Here is a 16,306-nt window from a genome sequence, read left to right as displayed (position 1 = left end):
AGATCCCTAGTGACCTGACAATAAAAATGGCATGGATCACCATCTGACCAGGGGATGTCAGGCTTTGGATGTTTATTTGAGTGTCAGGGGGATTGAAGGGCACTATCAGGGAATCCAAGGCACCAGTTCAGAATCATGCAGCTCAGGTGGCCATGGGCCAGGGAGGCCCTTACCCAGAGGGAAGCAGTAGGGAGAGTCAGTGGGAATGAGGACAGCACGACAGTGCACAGCAATGGTCTACAATGTGGATGAGCCTCAAAGATGTGCTGCGGGAAAGAAGCCAGACACTACAGAGTGCATAGCGTATGATTCCATTTACATGAAATACACAGAACAGGCAAAGCCATAAAGACCGAAAGCAGATTGGTGGTTGCCAGGGGCTGAGGGGAAGGAGGAATGGAGAGTGACTGCGAACAGGTACAGGGTTTTCTTCTTGGTGTTGAGAATGCGTGGCGCTAAAGAGTGGTGGTGGTTGTACAACACGGTGAATGAACTCAGTGCCGTTAAATTATACACTTTAAAATGCTTAGTTTTATGTTATGTGAATTTCACTGTAATTTTCAAATATATTGGGGAGGGTGAGCAGGGCCGGGTGAAGATTTGAGTTTGCGAGCCAGGGAGAGAGAGCGTGAATCTTGTTCCTCCACTCCCAGCCACGTGACCTGAGACAATTGCTGCCAGTGCTTGGCCTTTGTTTACTCATCTGTAAAATGGGCACGATCATCGTCCCCCCCACCCCATGGAACTGCTGGAAGGAGGATTCAAGTGAGATCGCGTATGCACAGCTCACGGAGCACAAACAGTTGCTACACTAAGCAGGTGGTAGTTCTGAGGAAGGGAGGTGTCACTGGGGGAGGCTGTAGCCTGGGAGGCAGACCTGAGCCAAGTCCCCATCTCTTAGCCCCCAGCTTTTCTATATACACCACATCCAGAGCTCTGTTAACAGAGGAAAGGAGACACTTGCATGAGTCTTTACAAGAGCTGCAGAATGATGGGCTGAGATGAGGTGGCAGAGAGGACTTTCCCAGGGACGTGGCACCAAGGAGGGGAAGGACACCAGCTGGCTGTGGGTCTCCCAATGGCAGGAAGATGCAGAGAGAGGCAAGGAGCTGTTCTCTGCAGAGGTGGGGGTACTTCATGATCCTGGAATCCTTTGAGCCCCTTCCCTCAGCAGCCTCCACGAGCCAGAAATCTGATCTGGTACACTGGGGGCACTTTGCCCACACCACTCTCCCGGGGGGTGAGGTCAATGTCCTCAGGGGCAACGGGGCTGGCCACAGAGAAGTTCTGGAGTATGGTAGTGAAGAAGAGAAATAACTCCATGCGGGCGATGCCTTCCCCGAGACAAATGCGCTTCCCTGTGGGCACAGAAGATCACCAGTGTGGGCAAGGAGCCAATGCACAGCCTTTGCCCTTTCACGTCCCAAACCCAGACGTCTGTGTCCATTGCAACAGATTTGTATGGGATTGACCTTGAACCTGCAATTCAGGGTTGACTTTTAGGGCGTTCCTGGGCCCTCTAAACCAGGTGCAAACATTTGGGTGGATGGGCCTTGCACATTTTTTTTTAGGAGAGAGTCTGTAGCTACTGTTAAGATTTCCAGAGGGTTCAGTGGCCCCCAGAAAAAAAAGACACATGTCTCATTGGGTGTGTGTGTGTGTGTGTGTGTGTCCGTCTGTCTGCCTCCACTATGTAAGTGTGTGCACATTTCTGAAAACATTTTTAATGTCTTTCATTTCTAATATGGGGAGAATAGTACCCATCAAATAGGGCTCTTGTGAGGCTAAAGAAATTAATATTTGTAAAAATTCTTAGACTAGCACCTGGCTTGCACTACGGATACTATAGGTGGTTATTGCTTTGTGTTTCTTTCTGGGTGTGTGTGGTGGGGAGTGTGTGTGTGTGTGTGTGTGTGTGTGTGTCAGGGAGCATGTGTGTCTGGGAAGAGTGCATGTGAGGTAGGGAATGCATGTGTGTGGTGGGGAGTGTGGGGGGAGTGTAGGGAGGAGTATAGGGGGGAGTGTGCATGGTGGGGAGCGTGTGTGGGAGGGGTGTGGGGGTGTATCTGGCACTGTGTGTTTGTCTATCTCTGGGCTGTCATCTTATCTCAGTCGGAGAGCCATGGCTTCAAGAGTTTTGGGAAAAAACTAAACTGCCCATAAAATTGTGAATGAGCCTGGCGCAAGTGAGAGGGGAGTCTGTGGCTTCCAGCAGACTCTCAGAGGTGTGAGAGCCCCCCAGTAAGTTATAGAGCACAGGCTGGTTGAGAAAGGAGGACACAGAGAGTGGAAACTTCAGGCAGACACGCCGAAAGCCTCCTCCTTTACTTCAGGGGCTCTTATTCTGCAAGCTGACCACCTTGGAAAGTCCGTTCCAGACCATTCCTAGACTTTTCATTGGGCCTCTGTGAAGATTTCTGGGAGGAAGTGTCCACATCTTTCTGGCACACCAGAAGTTAGGAAATATGAACTTAGGAATACTTACAGCAGGGCTCGGAGCTGTAGTTCTCCTGCAACTGGTTCTGCAACCCAGTTCTTTCCAGAACATTCTGACCCTATTCTCTCCCTCTCACCCCATCTTCTTCATCCCTGGGGCTCTCCATTGCGACACCTTTGCTATCCTTTTGGCTCTAACATCTTTTTGCTTTGGTTCATCTTTCTTTCTTCCCCCATGGCGATCTTGCCTCAGTCTTTTCCTCTGTCTGTACCTTATCTCCCTCCTCTTTTGCCCACTTTCTTCAATTTTAAACTCCCTGTCTCTGTCCAACTGCATCTGATTCCATCTGAAACTCTCTCTCCCCTTTTCTGTCTCCCTCTCCTCTTCCTCACTCTATTGTCTCATGCTCACTCTGTCTCTTTCTGTCCCTGTGTCCCCTGTCACTGTCTCCCTCTGCGTCTCTCTTTGTCCCTCTCTCTGTTTCTCACTCACTCCTTCTTTGTCTGTCTCTGTCCTTCTATCTCTACATCTCTGCCTTGGTTCTGTGGTCCTCTTTTCTCCCAAAGGATGAGGGCCCAGGGCATTGGGGTTTTCTCTGGATAGGGCCAAAGGCAGAGAATGGGGATAGAGACAAGCCAGAGCATGTCAAGACCCTTCCCTCTTCCCCAGTGCCAGCAGGATAAATCCAAACACTCTCCAGCTTTCATGGCCCTCCAGCCGAGCTCTTCGCCCTTGTCCCCTTCTGTAATCTACACTCCAGGCTCCCAGGGTTCATCTCGCTTCTCAGATACACCATGCTGTCTTCACCTTCAGGCTTTGACCTTGCTGTTTCTTCTGCCTGGACCACTCTCTCTAGTGGCCAATTGATATCCATCCTTGTCTTAGCTTAGAAGCCAGTTCTTCAGGGAAACTTATCCTCACTGAATCACCAGTAGTCGTCGGTCCTTCCTATTTTGTGTTCCCAAAGCCCCTTTTAGAACATTTACCACAATTATGACTCACTGTAGTCACAGTCATCACTTCTGCGAGCACTTACTTTGTGGCAAGCAGTTCTAAGCACATGGAAGCATTGATTAATTTAATTAGGTACTGTTTTGTGGCCAAATGATAAGTGCCCACCTTCCCTGCCGGACTGTAAATTTCCCGGGGCAAGAACCATGTCTCCACGTGATTTGTCCAGGGCAGGGCTTTGTTTTCAGCCCCCAGCAGAGCACTGAGCTCAAGAGTAGTGCTCAACAGATAGTTTATCTCTTGCTATAGAGATATAATCTCTCTAAATACTTTCCCACGGTCCAGTTCACCAAGATGTGTCTTTGGGACATGATCTTACTTCGTAAGCCCTCTCTAGGGTTACAATGAAGATGAAGCCGATTAAAGCAGGGAAAGTGACTGGCATATTCTAACTGCTCGATAAGCAAAGATCTCTCCTTGATTATCTCAAGGAGGGGGTGGCACCTGCTCTCTGGTGTCTGGGAAAGGGAGTGCAGGCCTGGCTTACCTATGGAGAAGGGGATAAAAGCTTCATTCTTCTTCAGGGCCCCATTGGCATCCAGAAAGTGGTCAGGGTTGAAGGCATATGGTTTTTCAAAGTAATGTGGGTCATAAAGAGCAGAGTGCAGGATGGGAAATACTTCAGTGCCCTGAGGGAGGGTGATAAGGTCAAAAGACATTGCCATGCCCTTCCTCAGCCCACCCCTTAAAAAACAGAAGTAAAAACAAAAGGGACCTAGTGACAAAACCAAAACAAACAAACAAACAAGCAGACAAAAAAACAGGTCAAGTGCAGAGACTAAGAGAACCCAGACTGGCCACACAGGAGAGATGTGGGAGCCCAGCTGACCTCACCTTGGGAATGATGTACCCTCTGAAGCAAGTGTCTTTGGTGACCATATGGGGCACGCCAATCGGGAGGAGGTCCCCGAATCTCTGCATCTCATGGATGACTGCATCCGTGTATGGCATTTTGGCTCGGTCATCAAGGGATGGAAAGCGGTGTGGGCCAATCACCTGGTCAATCTCCTTGTGGATTCTCTCTGCACAGAAGAGTGGGGCCAGGGAACCTCACTTTAAAAAGACATTTCAGCAGGGACATTGCTTTCTATGGGCCAGTGAGCCAGGGAAAACATATAATAAATGGTTAGGTCATTGACACCCCTCAGGGCAACCAGCCTGGGGAACTGGTGGAGGGGGAAGCAAGAATTCTCACCCTTTGAAATCTAATAAATGTTATGAATTCTCCCCCACAGGGCACAGGTAAACACACACACACACCACAATTTTGCATAGAATTTCAGATTAAGAACTCAAGGCTATAAGCCTGTCAAAATTCTCCCTGTAAAAAGAGTCAAAAATGAACTAATAATTATTGTGTGTGTATTATAGATGGCACACTGAGCTAGGTCCTTGGGAATATAACAATGAAATAGATCAATAGATTAACCCAGGAGCAACTGGATAAATTAATGAATACATAAATTAATCAACTTATGAATGGAAAGAGTGATGAATGGAAGAACATTACTGAATGCCTGTATGTATTTGCTTATTATTCAATAAGTGAATTAATGAATCGTTAAACATTAATAAATGCCCCATAGGCAAATAAACTATCCTGATTAACCAATAAATCATATAAATGTCTGGCTGGCTAGATCTATAGAGGAATAAGTAAATAAATTAATGAAGGAATAGGTAAATAAAGGAATGGATGGATGGATTGAATGATAAATCAATAAATCAGTGATGAATAACTGAGTGAATTAATAAAAGAATAATAGATGGATGAAGGATGGGTTGAAGGAATGATGGAAGGGGCACATGGGTGGCTCAGTTGGTTAAGCATCTGCCTTTGGCTCTGGTCATGATCCCGGCATCCGGGGATCAAGCCCCACATCAGGCTCTCTGCTCAGCAGGGAGTTTGCTTCTCCCTCTGCCCCTCCCCCTGCTCTGATGTGCTCTCTCTCAAATAAAATCTTTTTTTAAAAAAAGAAGAAAAGAAAGAATGATGGAAGAATTCGGGAATGAAATCTAGTTCATAGGACAGATGGATGCGTGCATGAACGAATGAGCCAATGAATCAATGACAAATAGTTCATTCGATTAATCACTGTTTCCAAAGACCAACAGATGAATCAATTAATCCAAATAAAGAATGGAAGTCTCCGTCCTTGGATTAATCATTAATAAGTAAAAGGACAGATGGGTGGGGGAATAGATGGCAAGAGCCGTAGGGGAACACACTGACACATTGCTTATCCATCCACCCACAGGACTGGCTTAGTAAGGGGCGCATTCAGTACCTGCAGGGCTCCTGGTAGAAGATATAAACACCACCTCTCTCGTGCAGGAAGGACGCCAGCCCCACCTCCCGCAGCCCCCAAAGCGGTCAGAAGATCCCCCTCCGTGGGCTGTCCCCGCCCACTCACCTGCGACGTGGGGGTATTTGAGCAGGAGGAGGAATCCGTAGCGGAGCGTGGTGCTGGTGGTCTCCGTGCCAGCGAAGAAGAGCGACAGCGTCGTGTAGATGAGGTTCCGCTGGTGGAACTCGCTGCTGGGGTCGGCCTTCTCCTGAAGCCAAGGGGAAGGCGGAGGGCTTTGCTGCACGCTCATCCCTCCCTCGGCGCCCCCCCCCTTCCCCCCGCTTCTAGGATTCCTCTCCGTCTCTCTGTGCTCTGTCTCGGCTCCAATGCATTTCCCATCTCTCTGCGGTGTTTGTCTCCCCCCCCCACCCCCCCCCCCCAACCCCGGGCTTCCAGCCTCTTTAGGCCTCTGTGAGTCTTGTCACCTGTTGCCGTCTTTCGGTCCATGGTCCATGAGTCCTGCGTTTTCCGTTTCTCTCTCTCTCCCTCTCTCCTCCTGACTTTCTCCTTTTTCCTCTTCCCCTCATTTCCCTTCTGCATCTCCCCTCCCTTTTTCCCCCATTCTCCTTCCTTACCCTGCATCCTTCCCTCCTTCTTCCCCATTCCCTCCCCCTCACTCCTCCCTTCTTCTCATCCCCCCAGTCTTTTCCTCCCTCCCCGCCCCTCCCATTTCCCTCCCCCAAACCCCACTTTGTCCATGCGGATCAGGTAGACATCAATGAAGTCCTGGGGCGAGTTGGGGTCCAGGGTTTCACGGTGCTTCTCCACCGCGCGGGCAATGAAGGCGTTGATTTCCTGCAGGTTTTTGTAGACTTGCCTGTGTGTACCGGGAAAGTACTTCAAGAAGTTGTGAAAAAGCTCAAACACCTGCAGGAGAGAAGGGGCTGTGAGGTCATCCTGGGGCTGAGCTGTGGGTCCCAGGAAGGGGGGCCCTCCTGGGCCCTAACATCTGGGGCAGGGGAGGGGATCTCTTCTCCTTGTGTCTCTCTCTGTTTCTGTGGCCCTCTGTCTCTGTCTCTCACTCACTGATTCTAAGTCCCCTTTGATCTGTTATTCTTCCACTTCTCCTTCTGCATCTTCCTCCCTCATCCTCACGATCTGCTTGGTTGCTGCCCCACCTCTCCGTCTCTCTCCTTTGCTCCTCTCCTTACCGCTGGGTCTCTAATTATCCTGATTTTTTTTTTTAAATAAAGTAGTCACTTCACCCAACATGGGGCTCGAACTCACAACCCTGAGATCAAGAGTCCCAGGCTCCACGGACTGAGAGAGCCAGGCGCCGTCTCTGCCCTTCTCTTGTCTACCTCAGACAGTTGATCTGTTGAGCTCAGGCCTCTCTGACTCTTTCCACCTGCCACATCTCCCTTGCTGCACCCAAAACGCGATGCTTACACAAGAGGAACTTCTTGACTACTTAGGACTATATTTATTTTGAAACATATTCCTACCGTATCATCTGACGATTAACGTAATACCTAATTTGTTGCAAATAATTGACAAAGCAATGTGGGAACAGCGTACAATGTAAAATTCTTTCTTAATCCCTCCTTCTAGGCCTAACCACTGTTAACTCTGGCGAATCTCCTTCCAGAGTTTTCTCTCTCTGTGGTTTTCTATGGCAGGAGAAAAGTGAAATCACCTGTTAGGCTTCTCGAAAATACTCACCCGGGGCCCCATTCCAGATTTTTGGAGGAGACTCTCCAGTAGGAGGTCATGGGAATTTGTATTTGTGACGGTCCCACACATGCATCTGACATACATTCCTGCATAGGGCTCCGAAGTTTAATTTTTTTTTTCTTAAGAGAGAGAGGGAGAGAGAAGTGGAGAAGGGGCAGAAGGAGAGGGAGAAAGAGAACCTTAAGTAGGCTCCATGCTCTGAGTTGAGCCTGATGTGGGGCTCGATCTCACAACCCTGAGATCGGGACCAGAGCCGAAATCAAGAGTTGGAGACGTAACCAACTGAGCCGCCCAGGTGCCCCTGCAGTTTAATTTTTTTAACTTAATATACAATTGAGGGTATTTCCAGGTTCTGTGAGAAAGAGAAACTATATACTATTTTGTTTTAAAAGTGGAACGTATTACTTTATAATCTGGGAGACATTTTTAAAGAAAAACGAAAGAGGAAGGAGAAATGGCAAAAACAAAGAAATGTCATTCCTTATTTTCATGTGTCTTTTGAATTGCTTCAAGCAAGGGACTTTGCCAAAGGCAGAGGTGAAGATTTGGAGAAATCAGGGACAGAAGAGGAGAGAGCCTGACAGTCCGCCTCATATTCTGAACCCTGCCTCTTCATCTCTGCCTCATCATACTAGGCTCTCCAGTCCCTGTCTCCCGTCCCCTCCCAGTTGTCTCGGACCCCTTTCTAGCCGGAAGCTGCATTGTTGGGCCCCCAAAGCAGATTGTCCCTCTCCCCTGCCCTAGATGGCCACCGCATGCCCATCCTCCCGCACCCTCTCCCTAACCTGGCTGGAGAAGGAGCTGATGAGAGCGAAGGACTGGTAGAACAGGTCCAGCAGCCGCAGGAACTCAGGGTCTCTGTAGCCAAAGCGTTTTCCAAAGACAATAGAACAGATGATGTTGGCAGTCATGGAGTGGAAGAAGAAGGTGGGGTCCTGGAAGGCTCCTAGGAGGAGGAGGCACGGGTCATGGGACACAGACTCAAACAGAGGCCTTGGGAGCATTTGGCTACTGCCCCCTCTCTGCGTGTTTGCCCTACCTCGCCCAGTGATGGGAAAGAAAGGGAGACAGGAACAGCTAACAGGCACCAGCCCAGAGATGTGCCAGGCCCTATTCTAAGCCCTTCATGTATTATTTTATGTATTATTTTATTAAATTCCCACCACAACCCTGCGAGGAAAGTGCCGTTCTGTTATTATTTCCATCTCACAGACGGGCAGCATTGCCCAGCTCCTCATCCCTGGGGTTGGGATTCAGACCCAGGAAGCCCAGCTTCAGAAGCTGTGCCATTAGTCCCTCTCTGGTCTCAGCTCTGACCCTGGGGGTGGGGAGTTCCGTCCCAGGGGCAGGTGTTCAGCCAATCACAGGCGCAAATGAAAAAGCTATGCTCTCCCTTCCCCTTGTCTGTCACTCCCCCTTCACCTCTTCTCTCCACCTCTAGGGCTCTCTGGCGTCCAGGGAATTGTCCTGTACTTGCTAGTTGATGTCTGTGAACATCCTGGCCTCCCTGACCGTGTGCCCAGGAGCAAAATGTCATCAGCCTCTCTCTGCAGGCCTCACCTGTCCATCTTTTGTTCCCTAGCAGACCCTTCCCTGAGCCTGTCTGTCTAATTTTCTCTGCCTTGGTTTCTTTCTGCCTCTCCCAGGCTCTTCCGGTCTCTCTCTGTCTTGGTCCCTCCACCTCTGCCTCTTTCTCCTTCCCTGTCCCTCCATCTGGGTCACTCTGTTTCTTCCGGTCTGTCTTCTGAGTCCTCTGTCCCTATTCTTCTATAGCTCCCTATGCCTCTGCCTCTTCCAGCCTCTACATTTACGTCTCAAAATCTCTCTTATGGAAGGACCCTGTCATCTTTATGTCCCCTTTCGCTCTTTGCGTTCTTTTTATAAGTCCTGTTTTCGTCCTTGATAAATACAATTAATCCATGAGTTGGTTTCCCTGAATCCAAGTAAATGGCGTGTAAATATCTAAGCTTATGCCTTTGAGTTATTCTCGACACTGTACGCCCCACAACTCTCCCGGCTCCCTGTGTTCCCCTCCTACTCATCTCTGTCTGTCCCTCTGTCTGATGATCTCTCAGGAGCATTCTCGATCTCTACCTCTCTTCCTCTGCCCACGGATACCCCTTCTGTCTTTCTGCTGCCATGCGCTCCACATTCCCGGGGACTCACCCTGCGTTTTCCGCAGCTCCTCCACCAGACACTGAGCCTCCTCCTGGATCCGCTCCTCCACGCTCCGCCTCCCCATCCCGAAGTCCCTCATGGTGGCCAGAGAGAATCGGCGAAGGGCCTTCCAGCGCTCCCCATTGGCAAAGACCACACCTGGGGGTGTAGGGAAGGCATGGGTTGCCGAGGAGATCGGAAGGGGACTCTGGGTCCCTTTGCACCTCCTTATCTTCCCTTCCCGGATTCACCCTCCCCAATGCCCCTCCCCCATCATTCCCCCCCAGGTGCCTCTGAGGCCCCTACCGTAGCCCTGGAAGACGGGCTCTACTATGGCGATTTTCCCACGGCCGGAGAAGGACTCAGCTTGGTCCACCAGTGCCTCCCGTATGGCCTCTATTCCACATAGCATGACCGCGGGCCTCGGCCCCAGGTACACCGTGAAGACATCCCCGTATTTCTCTCGGAGCTGCGAAGCATATCCACACTGAGGGTTGCTATTAGTTCGTATGCTCCTACGCGGTCATCCCCATAGTTAAAGGATAAAGACACTTACGGATAGACTGATCTTGCTGCCCCCAAGACCCTCACCCCAGGCAGCCTTTCCCTTTCCCAGGACGCAGCAACTAAAGGACTGACCCATGACCTGCCAGGGTCTCGTGATTGCTGCCCTAAGCAGTACAGATGGTTAAATATCTCTTCCTCCTGTCCGTACCTCTGAGTCCAGCCAGATCTCCCCAGCATTGAAACTGAAGGGCCATCAACCTGCGGTCTGCCTCCTATTTCCCCCACCCTGAACCACCCACGTGGTAGACATGAAGGGAAGACAATGGCTTCTGGGATGACCATGAAGCCTGAGGAACCTGAACATCAGTGCAGCCACTTGCGAAACAGCTCGGTGGTGTTTACACCATTACAACACTAAGCACACGCAGGCTCAGTGACTCAGAGGCTCCACTCCCTCCCAGATACACACCCGACAAAAATGGGCGTGTAGACTCACCAAAATACAAACAGGAAGATTCAGGGAAGCCCAGAAACACGGGTAGAGAATAAATACATAGTGATATCTTCATGCCATGGAATACTGCGTAGCGATTAAAAAGAAGGCGCTCCACAGCCAACGATGTGAACGAAACTCCCAGGCATAGTGTCAAGTAAAAGCAACCAGACACAAAGTGTCCATAGGTCATAATTCTATTTATTTATTTATTTACTTACTTACTTATTTACTTACTTACTCAAATAATATTTTAGAGATAGGGCAATCATGCAAGCAGGAGGGAGCGGGGGAGGAAGGGCGGGGCAGAGGGAGAGAGAGAATCTTAAACAAGTTCCATGCCCATTGTGGAGCCCCGATGTGGGGCCCTATCTTACAATCTTGAGATCACGACCCGAGCCGAAATCAAGATTCCGCTGCCTAGGGACGCCTGGGTGGCTCAGTCGGTTAAGCAGCTGCCTTCGGCTCAGGTCATGATCTCAGGGTCCTGGGATTGAGTCCCGCATCAGGCTCCTCGCTTAGCAGGGAGCATGCTTCCCCCTCTCCCTCTGTGGCTCCCCCTGCTTGTGCTCTCTCTCTCTGTCAAATAAGTAAATAAAATCTTAAAAAAAAAAAAAAAAAAGAGCCCGATGCCCAAAAGACTGAGCCACCCAGGAGCCCTGGTCATAATTCTATTTATATGAAGTCAGGATAGTGGGAGGGTGGTGACTGGAAGGGGACTGGAAGGGGGTTCCTGGGGACAGAACATGTTGTTACTTATCTGTATGTCAATTACATGAGTACGTTCCGTTGGGAAAATTCACTGAGCTGAACACTTAGGGTTTGTGCACTTTTAGGAGTGATGTTAAACCACAATTAAAGTTGACTTAAAATCATAAAAAAGTTAAGGGCTGCCTGGGTGGCTCAGTCAGAAGCATCCAACTCTTGATTTCAGCTCAGGTCATGACATCAGGGTGGTGAAATCGAACCCCAAGTCAGCTCCAGGCTGGGCATGCTGCCTACTTAAGATTCTCTCTCTCCCTCTCCCTCTGCCCCTCCCCCCCCACTCTCTCTCTTTCTCAAATGAATAAATCAATAAAATCTTTTAAAAAGTCATGAAAAGGTTAAGTTTACTGCAAAATCTCTCACACTGATCTCTGCAAAGCCTCCTTACTCATCTCCCTCCTTCCATTCCCATTCCTTTATAATTCCTTTAGGGTTAGGGTTAGGGTTAACCCACCCCACCCTACCCTGAAGTCAGAGTAATCCCATGAAAATGTAAATGAATCAACACCTCTAACCTGCTCCAAACCGTCCAGGGCCCCCACTGCACTGAGGTTAAGATCTGAGTTCTCCACCATGGCCCCATGACCCATCGGCTTGTCCTCCCCCTCACCCCTTCGCACACTCAGATCCAGCCTCCGTGCTGCCCCCCAAACATGCTGAGCTTGCTCCTGCCTCTCACTGGCGCCTTCCTCTTGCATCTTTCAGAGTCTGCTCACAAAGCGAGACTGAGCCCTGACTCCACCATTCAATCTACAGTAGCTCCACCCCTTTCCCAAACAGCACCTGCTTTCTCTTAACCATAGCTCTTGTCTACCTCATATCTCCTTATTTGCTTGTCTTGTATGCCCTGTCCAAAGTCACATCATCAACGCCTAGAATATCCCCAGGCACACAGAAGGTGTCCAGTAAATTATATTGAGTGAGTGAATAAATAAATGAGTGGATCAAAGTAGCCGCCATTTAGGGGCGCCTGGGTGGCACAGTGGTTGAGCGTCTGCCTTCGGCTTAGGGCGTGATCCCGGCGTTATGGGATCGAGCCCCACATCAGGCTCCTCCGCTCTGAGCCTGCTTCTTCCTCTCCCACTCCCCCTGCTTGTGTTCCCTCTCTTGCTGGCTGTCTCTATCTCTGTCGAATTAAAAAAAAAAAAAGTAGCCGCCATTTAATGAGCACTTACTATACCCCAGGCTTTATGGAATACGCCACCCAGTCCTCAGCAATGTTATGAAACACACGTTCTTATCACCACCTTATTTTACAGAGGAGGGAACTGAGACTCGATGAGTAAGGGTTGATCTAGAACCCAGAATCCATGTCCGTCTGACTCCAGAAAGATCTGGGAGCAGGGCCACCCTCCGCAAGCTGTCCCATCATGACACCTACTAGCCCATTCTCTCCCTCTGTATCTCCAAAGATGATATGAGAATGGAGGATCACGGACCCCTAGGGAATCCTGGAAGGTCCACAGAAGAGCTTTAGGGGGTTTGGAACTCTTGAAATTGTATGCAAAAATGTTTGTGGACGTTTGAAGGGAGGGAGCCCACAGCTTAACCAAATTCTCAAAAGGTTTTATCTTCCCCCCCATTGTTAGGCAGTTCGGCCTAGGAGGGCATTGGAGATGAAGGCACTCGATGCCAGACCCCAGTGTTCCCTCTGTGCAGTCCCAGCTGTGTGACTGCAGACAAGTGACCTCCCCAGGCTGAGCCTCACAGTCCCTAGCTGGAGGATGGGGATGGTACCTCACCTAGCCCGCAGGGCTGTGGTGAACCAGACCTAGTGAATTCCCACAGCAATGCAGATAAATTCTAGCCGCGTAATTCTGAGCCAGGAAATCGAGTCTGAGAGTTTACAGGAAAGCACCGTGCCCTTGTGATGCATCGCAGACAACGAGAACTAACTCATGTGTACTTGGGGCCTCCACGTATGTGGGAAAATTCTCTCTAGTAAAAGCAAAGGGATGGGGCCAGGCCGAGATTCAGGCGTGTGGTCACCATGGGGCAAGGGGTAGACAAAGGAGCAGGGGGCAGCTGGAAGTTACTGTCAGTCATCCTGTTCCTCTGTTGGGAAGTGGGTCCGTGGGTGCGGACAACATTATTAATAAATAAATGGATCATCAGACAAGAAATCATGCCTGGAAAGCAGTGATCCGGGGCCTGGTAAACTCCAACGTTAGCTATTATGGCTCATTCATGGTCATTATCGCTAAGCCCTCTGTGCCTGGCCTCTCGTTCTCCTCTCCCCTCCTCCTCCTGACACCGACACGGACCCGGGCCAGTCTTTGACCTCTTTTGTTGACAGAGGAGAGACCTGTTTGATTGGTGGCACAGCCCCTCTTTCTGTCTCTTCCAGTGCCAGGCAGACACCCACCAAAGAGTGGCAGAGGAATGAAACCCTACACCATGGCTCACACCCAGACAAACCCACTTGCTGGCTCCAGGGACAGTGCCCACACACTTCACCTGAGCAGGGGCACCTGACTGACCACCATCCCGCAGGCTGCACCTCCACACCCCCGCCTCACCCCGCCCCCGAGCCTGAAAAGATGCCTTCGCTCCTTCTGGTGAGTGCTCCCCAAGCACAGAGGCAGGGAGCACCCTCAGACCCCACCCCACCTGCATCTCACCCTGAGGAAGGATTTGAGTAAGCCTCTTCTGTCCATCTGAAGAACGTTCCCCAAGAAGGGCAGAGGCCGGGGGCCTGGCGGGAGGCGGCCATAGGCCTTCGGGTGGCCCCTGACCAGCAGAAGCAAGAGTCCCATGAGGAGAGCAAGGAGGAGGAGGACGCTGAGCTCCATGACTCGGTCTGGCTGCCGTCCTCCCAACTGCAGCCTCGCGCTGGGCCTTTTATCCCGAACCTCCCTCCCTACCAGGTTATGTAACTTCATCCCCTCCCCGCCTCCCTTCTCATCACCGCCAAGAGCGTGAACTTGAGAGAGTGGTACTAACAGACCCATACTTCCTGCTCGGGCAACCCTACCTGTTGGCAGAGACAATGTGGTAGCGATTCCAAAGTCCACATGAGTGTGTGTGTGTGTGTGTGTGTGTGTGTGTGGCACACATGCTGTATTTTTCTGGCGGGCTCAGGGGAGCCTGCACTGTCCACTCGTGCGCACACGCTCACACACGCTCCCCGGTGCCTCCTTGCGCCCGTGTGTGCGCACGTATGACTTTACATGTGAAACGGTGTTTGTGTGGATGTGAACGTGCTGATGTGTGAATCCGTGTGTGCATGAATGAATCATCTGCGCATGAATCCGTGTGAGGCTGTGTATATAGTTCTGCATGTGTACGGGCTTGTATGTATTTATGTGGCTTCAGATGTGAGGCTGGGTTTGCATTTGGGTGGCGGTGGCCGTTGGGGGGGCGGTGTGCGTCCCTGGGAGTCTGTGTGTGCCCGGGGATTCGTGCATCTCCCAGTCCCTGTCTCTGTGGGGCCTTCCGGCGCTCCGTGGTTACCTCCAACCCTCCATCCTTCACCCTCCCTGGGCAACAGCTACAGATGGGAGTGACGGGGCAACAGGACGGGGGGGAAGGGGAGACATGGAACTGGCGAGCCTCAGAGGTGCAGAGACAGAGACTGAGGCCCCTGGCTCTCTGATGGCTCTGAGCAGGGCCGGGCGCTTCTCGCTCTGCCTCCAGCTCTGCCTCCACACTGTAGGATGGTTCTCCGACCCTCTCTCTGTGACTGTCTCTCTCTGGCTATCTCTCTCTGTGTCTTGGTGTCTTTAGACTCTGAGCTATCTAAAATAAATAAATCAATCGTCAAAAGGGAATGGGGGTAGATGAGGCAGCAACGGTCTTAAACCCTTTGTGGGACCCAAGACCCTGACCCCAGCAGTTGACTTATACCCCTCTGACCCAGGAGAAAAGGACTGATAGTTCTGATATTTTGAATTCAGAGGTGGAACCTGAACTTTTCCGACCTGGGAGAGGCGCCACGATGGACTTTCCTGACCCAAGTCCTGACTCCTGCTCTGCCCTGTGATCTGGCACAGAGCTTGGACCCCATTCCAGCTCCAGGGAATACCGACGGGGCCCCGTGGAGGGCTTTACACAGAATAACTAACTCAATGCTCACGCTTTGAGGTAAGTATGGCTGTCATCCCCACTTTATAGATGGGGAGGGCAAGGCACAGAGAGGTTTAGGGTGTTGCCCAAAGTCACACAGCAGGTTGGGGTTGTATTGTTCAATATGGTAGCCACTTGCCGCATGCAACTATTAAGCACTCAAAATATGGCTAGTAGAAAATGTGAAATTTAATTTTAAGTAGAAATGGATACTCAATTCAGGTCTTGGAAACTTCTAAGTACATTTGGAACAACTTGGATATGTGAATCTACTTTTTTGGTTCTAAATCTCTTGAAATCTAAACACAGATCAAGTATTTCTGAAGAAAAGTCAAAGTGTCAACAAAGATGTTCTGTAGGTACAAAGCACATACCGGGTTACAGAGACTTATAATGAGAAGAAGATATGTCATGAGGCAGAGGCAAGACAGAGAGAAGCCAAGAAATAGACGAGGCCTGTAACATGGGGATGGAGGCAGGGGGTGGGGGGACAAGAGAGACAGCAAGAGAACAGAAGAGCAAGAGAGGGGCAGAGATGCAAAGACACAGGGACAGGGTCTGTGGGGGGGCGCAAGCAGAGCTCAGGTGGGTGAAAAGAGCTGGTTTTCGTATGTAAAAGTATAGTTACTTTTTTTTTCATTTGTAATAGCTTTCCCGGGGTATAAACGACATACGATAAGCTGCATGTAAAGTACAATTTGGTTGATTCTGAGATATTGGGCACCTGTGAAACCATCATCACAAACAAGATGACTGGCAACGATCACCCTGAAAGTTTTCTCACTACCTTTTGTAACGCTTCCCTTCCCGTTTTTAATCCCCTCCCCAGGGCAACCGCTGATCTGTTGT

The 16,306-nt window shown here is 50.3% G+C and overlaps 1 protein-coding gene across 2 annotated transcripts; it reads right to left on the bottom strand.

Annotated features, from left to right (window-relative positions):
• Positions 1–55: 55 nt before the first annotated feature.
• On the bottom strand, positions 56–14,218 carry LOC100464347 (cytochrome P450 2B11). Of its 2 annotated transcripts, none has more exons than XM_002923687.4 (9): positions 14,014–14,218; positions 9,934–10,096; positions 9,637–9,786; positions 8,256–8,416; positions 6,487–6,663; positions 5,863–6,004; positions 4,283–4,470; positions 3,936–4,077; positions 56–1,358 (listed from the first exon to the last, which is right to left on the bottom strand). In XM_002923687.4, the coding sequence occupies exons 1-9, from the start codon at positions 14,182–14,184 to the stop codon at positions 1,168–1,170; spliced, it is 1,485 nt and encodes a 494-aa protein (XP_002923733.1). In that variant the 5' UTR covers positions 14,185–14,218; the 3' UTR covers positions 56–1,167. The 2 variants fall into 2 exon arrangements, with proteins under 2 accessions (XP_002923733.1, XP_019659837.1); XM_019804278.2 differs by lacking the exon at positions 14,014–14,218 and adding an exon at positions 10,343–10,528.
• Between the last annotated feature and the right edge of the window lie 2,088 nt (positions 14,219–16,306).

This window comes from Ailuropoda melanoleuca, chromosome 12 (assembly GCF_002007445.2).
Source record: "Ailuropoda melanoleuca isolate Jingjing chromosome 12, ASM200744v2, whole genome shotgun sequence".
Taxonomy (NCBI): Eukaryota; Metazoa; Chordata; class Mammalia; order Carnivora; family Ursidae; genus Ailuropoda; species Ailuropoda melanoleuca.
Note: the sequence above shows the minus strand (reverse complement) of the source record. Positions and strands in the feature narration are given on the sequence as shown.